The sequence below is a fragment of the Mesoplodon bidens genome, assembly GCF_964165515.1.
Source record: "Mesoplodon bidens genome assembly, chromosome: 2".
NCBI classification, from domain to species: Eukaryota; Metazoa; Chordata; class Mammalia; order Artiodactyla; family Ziphiidae; genus Mesoplodon; species Mesoplodon bidens.
In genome coordinates, this window is record NC_138177.1 from 118,242,181 (window position 1) to 118,248,180 (window position 6,000).

Here is a 6,000-nt window from a genome sequence, read left to right on the forward strand (position 1 = left end):
TTTCTTAATAAACTCTTTCAAATTCACTCTTTCCCCACAATCTTTCCACATAATAGAGAATTAAGAAAATATGTCATGACACAAACTACTTGTCAAACAATTACAGTAGTAAAATATTCAAAAGGCCCCTTCAACAAATTTTATGACTACAGCTCAAGAGTTCAGTAATCAACTCATACATGAATCCTGAAATTTTTCTTTTTTTTTTTTTTTTTTTTTTGGCTGTGCACGGCATGCAGGAGTTTAGTTCCCTGACCAGGGATCCAACCCATGCCCCCTGCCGTGGAAGCGCGATGTGCTAACCACTGGACGCCAGGGAAGTCCCTGAATCCTGAATATTTTAAAAGATGGTATCAAATGTTTTGTAAAACCGACCCAGCATTTATGAGTTAACTGTTCTTTTAGATAAGATTTACTTTTTTTCTTTTTGCTGAATTGCTCATTTAGCTGTTTAGAAAATGGTATCAGCTGTAAGGGATTTTTGCATAATTGGCCATCTGTTTCAAGGTAATGATTACAGACTGCACCCTGCAAGTGATTCATAGGTTTCGTTAACTTCCTTCTTCAGGAACCAGGAAATAGGTGAAATCCATAATTATCAGTTTCACTACAGCATCTTTTTGAGGTAGTAAGTATTTCGGTGGTTGAGTCTGAGGCTTTACTTGAAAAGATCGTTTGTTTAAAAAAGAAGTTTTGCCGGGTTTGTATTTGGAATCTGAATACAGTTACCAAGAATCCCACAGCTGCTATGTAATGAACTTGGAACCAGGAAACCTTGATTCGAATCCCGACTCCGCCCCACACGAGTCCAGTGACTCTGAGCAAGCTACTTGACTTCTCAGAGCCTCATGTAGCTCAACTGCAAAATGAGAAGACTCCTTGCCTCAGTGCTATGGTGAGGATGGAATGACCACCCTGTAGTCTTAAACGCCTCGCACAGCCAGAGGCACATTACAGACTCCCTGCCATCAGGTCAGGCTAACTCCTTCCCTCTTTTCCTTAGCAGAGACAGTACAGCTCTTCATACAGTGCTATTTGTATCCTTATAGCCACCTCTCTAGAGAAAAGGCAGGACTTCTGATATAGTCATATAAAGGGGGGAAATTTTTTGTTTTTTCCCCACTGACATCTCAAAAGTGTATACCACTATTCCTCTTACTGGGGGAATGGGATGAGAAATGGGATCTCACTAGTGTACATTTTATTTTAATAAATTACTCGTTTCGAAAGTAACTATTGGGACTTCCCTGGTGGCACAGTGTTTAAGAATCCACCTGCCAATGCAGGGGAAACAGATTCAATCCCTGGTCCGGGAAGATCCCACATGCAGCGGAGCAACTAAGCCCGTGCGCCACAAATACTGAGCCTGCGCTCTAGAGCCCGCAAGCCACAACTGCTGAGCCCGCGTGCCACAACTACTGAAGCCCACGCGCCTAGAGCTCGTGCTCTGCAACAAGAGAAGCCACTGCAATGAGAAGCCCGCGCCCTGCAACGAAGAGTAGCCCCCGCTTGCCACAACTAGAGAAAGCCCGTGTGCAGCAATGAAGACCAAACGCAGCCAAAAAATAAATTCATTCATTCATTAAAAAAGTAACTATTGAGATACTTTGACATATACTATGATGATCAATACTTTACCCTGAATATACTTAACTCTTTTTAGTCTAGATGGAAAACCTGCACTAATGTTGATTATATGCATAAACATACTAATATATATATCTAGGGTTATAAAAATTTATGAACTTTGATAAAGCACATCAAAATACCTAATGTTTATCTTGAAATTTTAATGCAAGTCAGCACATTGCAAACTTAAAATGCTGAACATGGTTGCCAAGTTATTGCTGAGACACCCTGGAAAACTTGGGAAGCAATATAACTTCATGGAATTTGGAGCCAGAAAAAAAAACCTGGGTTTACACCCAGGCTCTGGGACTTCCCTAGTAGTCCAGTGGTTAAGACTCTGCACTTCCAATGCAGGGGGCATGGGTTTGATCCCTGGTCGGGGAACTAAGATATCACATGCCGCACAGCGTGGCCAAATAAATTAATTAATTAAATAAACACAGGCTCTGCCACTTACTATATGTAATTTTGAAAGCTTTCTGAACCTCAAAGCATTAGTTCCCTATCTGTGAAGTAGGGATAATAATAATACTTCTCAGGGATTAAGTGGATTGAGTAAAGTCATGCATCTAGAACTCAAAATAGTATCCCATTATGATGAGGAAGACTTAATGCAAAGTAAATAAATCTGGAGTCCCTGGTTACAGGACAGATATTTAAAGTTGTCAGTTAAGAATGCTAACAAGCTCACTTAGCTTAGAAACAAGAAGATCCAAGTTTAAAATAACGGCCCAGCTTTTTTGTTGCTAGCTAGGTGACCTTGGCCAAAGGCCAGACACATTGTACCTCAGCCCACTCATTTAACTGTTAGATATTAATGATATTAGGTATTAATGATATTAGTTACAATTTGTAAAGCACTGACCATACACCAATGCAATCTGATAGGTTTACACATGCACTCCAGTCTTTACAATAACCCTTCAAGGTAGATATCCTTATCTCTATTTTACAAATGGCTGAAACTAACACAAGTTAAACTTGTTCAAGGCCACCCAGCTAGTAAGTGGTAGAGCCTGGATCCACAGGGAGGTTTGTCAGTCTCCAAATCCTGTCCTTAACTACCCAATGAACTCTCTGCCACCTACCTCTCTTAGAGAAGATCAAATAACATCTTTCCTGCAAGAGGGCTTTTTGAATTGAAACGTCCTATACAAACGTGAAGTATTATCGTTAATACTCTATATTAATCTAAATAATTCATAGAATGGGTCTGTGATTTGCCCCCTCAGTGCCTGGGAACCCTGAAAGAACAAAAGGTTAGCTTCAAGATCTCTTTCATCTCCTCTTGGAATTTTGTCTTGACCTCAATTTCGCTTGAACTGACCTGATAAACAACATTAAAGAATAGATAGCCAAATGCTGCTCTGTGCCACCCAAAGGCAGCTCTCTGCACTCCCAGGAGTCCAGGGCAACAAGGTCTTGTGCTTTTCCTTGAAATACGGACAAAATACTTTCTTGGACTGACTTCTCACACCTGCATTTGCAGTTAGCTTGGGTAAGTATGAAAAAAAGTGCTCACATAAATATCCGCCTAAACTAGGGCTTTGGAAATCACCCTATAACAAACTCCAGTTCCTGGCACACGTGCTATCGATCTAATAAAAGCAAATTTCAGACCCTTTTCAAGGATATGGGGTAAAATTTAGAGGGGCTTTCCCCTCTGAAATTTTTGTCAACTAGTCCCGCATAGTTTAGTATAACTCTCTTAGTTATCCGCCCTTGGAATAATAAGCTTCCCGGAAATACCAAAGTGTTGATGACATGTGACATGACATATGCGGGTCAAAATGGGGCTTGGTTTGGTATCACCCGGAAGGCACGCCCTAGCCCGTCAATCCCGGAGATGCTCAGCGTGGCCCGCTGAGCCCTGCAGAGGAAGCAGGAGAGCAAAGTCCAGACAAAGTGAAGGGTGTTAATTTGCCGAGCCAGATCTCGACGCTGGGAAGGCGCCGAAGCTGCTGAATCTCGGGTTACTGGAGCATGCTCATTTGCAGGAGGAAGAAAGGTCGTCCCGTGTTTCCCAGAGGCCAGATCGAGCCTGGAGAACGTGACTTTCTCCAGTCCTGGGACTTACCTCTTCCCTTCCCTGTAAGGCCCTCTCTCTCCCCCTGGGGCGCTCGCAGCCGCGGACCCCACCCCGCTTCCGACGTCGGGATCCGGGAAGCGCAGCTCAACCAGCCGGAGCCAATTTAAGCCTGCGCGGGGCGGTGGGAGAAGCGGCGAGAGGCAGCGAGAGGCTGAGCCCCAGCCCCCGGCGCTTACCTCCGACGGCGAAATCTCAAACACGCCCGCGATCTTGGCGTAGAGCTCCTGGATGCTGCAGAAATTCTCCACTCTGCCCGTGGCGCTGCCGTGGGCCAGCTGCGTGTGGAAAACCAGCCTGCAGGTGGGCGCCGGGAGGCTGGGTAGGCTGCCGCCAGCCGCATTCGTCTGCTCGCCCTCCACCAGCCGGGAGGTCTCCTTGGTATTGCATTTCTTTTTTCTCCGCAGCCCCAGGGGCATCTTGCCTGGCCGAGGGCGGAGACCCACCTGCGCTGCCGCGGACTGCTGCCTCCTTGGCCTGGGACCCCGGACTTTGTGCTAAGGGCCTGCCGGCACCGGGCAGGTGCAGCCTGGGCTGGGCCAATGGCAGAGGCGCTCCCGCCAGGCCCCGCCTGCTCAGGGCCCTCCTCCACTGAGAGGAGCTGCACCTGCAACCAGCCGAGCAGCTACCTGCCCTCCGGATGGATCAGGGAGAAGTAAAGTTGGACACTGAGGAAGGGGAATGTTGCCTACCATTCCAGTTCTACAAGGATCAAGCCATCAACCATCGCAGCTGCCCCGGATGGTGTGCCCTGAGGGGAATTCAGGATGGAGAAAACAAGGAAGCATTCTGTGATTTGGATACTGGCCCTAGATAGTTAAGATGCACGTCTAAGGAATCATTTCAGTGAACTCAGACTCTTGCATCTTCCCCTACATAGGAAAGCACTACAATCATTAACTTGAGACGTCTGTCCTTTGTGATTAGCAGTAATCTTTTCATGTTCCATAACACGTTTTTATCCAACAAAAACACCCATATATCCTGGGTCCTCCCTTACCTCTTCTGAGCAGTTCCTCAGAGCTATCTGAGAGGCTCTCCTCCGCTACAGTGCTCAGTAAGGTCCCCGAATGAAACTTAACTCAAAACGTTTAGGTTGTGCAGGTTCTTCAGTCGATAGCCCATTCCCTCCTCCCATCTCCTGGCTTCTTTCCCCTCCTTTAAAAATGGCTCAATTTCTAGGGATTTCCCTGGTGGCGCGGTGGTTAGGAATCCGCCTGCCAATGCGGGGGACTCAGGTTCTAGCCCTGGTCCGGGAGGATCCCACATGCCCTGTAGCAACAAAGCCCATGCGCCACAACTGCTGAGCCTGCGCTCTAGAGCTCGCAGGCCACAACTACTGAGCCCACGTGCCACGACTACTGAAGCCCGCACACCTGGAGCCATGCTCCGCAACAAGAGAAGCCACCGCAGTGAGAGGCCTTTGCACCGCAATGAAGAGTGGGCCCCACTCACCGCAACTAGAGAAAGCCCGCACGCAGCAATGAAGACCCAATACAGCCAAAAATAAATAATAAATAAATAAAATTTGTTTTTAAATGACAATTTCTATAAAAGCCTTAGTATTCTGATTCTACAGAACACATCTTAGAATACAAACATGCTGGCCCTTCTGGTGGTGGTCATAAACGTGTGGTCAGCACTCACACACAACTGGGCCACATGCCTTCATAACTGTATGTCTGGGCCATTGGGAATAGGAATTTAAGTGGAAGTCAATCTCCATCTTCCTTCTCTGTACCTTACACCCTGCAAGGCAGAATTGGAAAGAGAAGTTTTGAGATTAGTGCCACATTGAATTCATAGTTAAACACCCTCAGCCAAGCCCTCAGCAACTCTCAGTAATCCTTTTTACTTCTTCCTGGGCATCTTTCTCTCCCAAATGTTCAGCACTCTCCCAAGATGATTTACTCCACCTCCGCCTTCCTTGGTCTCTGTAGAAAACCCTGTCTCTTATTCTACAGAGGAAATTGAGGCCACTCAGTGTGACTCCTGAACTCCCTCAATTCCCTACCCTTTGTCTGTAATTCCACCCACCTCCCTTCTCCAAACTCTGAAGAAATCTCTTCTTTTATTTGACCCTTGAGCTGATCTGTTCATTCCTTGAGGATCTCTATGTTTAAGCTACCTGTTGACTCTCGTCTTTCATCTCCCCACCTGGTACCATCCACTGATGGTCAAAAGCCCAAATCTTTTACATTGTTTTCAAGTACTCCACCCCTCCACCCCTGCAGTCACCTCTGCATTTTCACAGCAAAGCAAAACAGTCTTGAATTAGCTGCATT

General features: G+C 46.2%; 1 protein-coding gene across 1 annotated transcript in view; it reads right to left on the minus strand.

The window, feature by feature from the left end:
* The window catches only part of GIPC2 (GIPC PDZ domain containing family member 2), an 87,576-nt gene extending 83,189 nt beyond the window's left edge, over positions 1-4,387 (minus strand). The window contains exon 1 of the mRNA XM_081225186.1: positions 3,895-4,387. Coding sequence (XP_081081312.1) covers positions 3,895-4,134 — 240 coding nt within the window. The 5' untranslated portion in view covers positions 4,135-4,387. The remainder of the gene's footprint in view (positions 1-3,894) is intronic.
* Between the last annotated feature and the right edge of the window lie 1,613 nt (positions 4,388-6,000).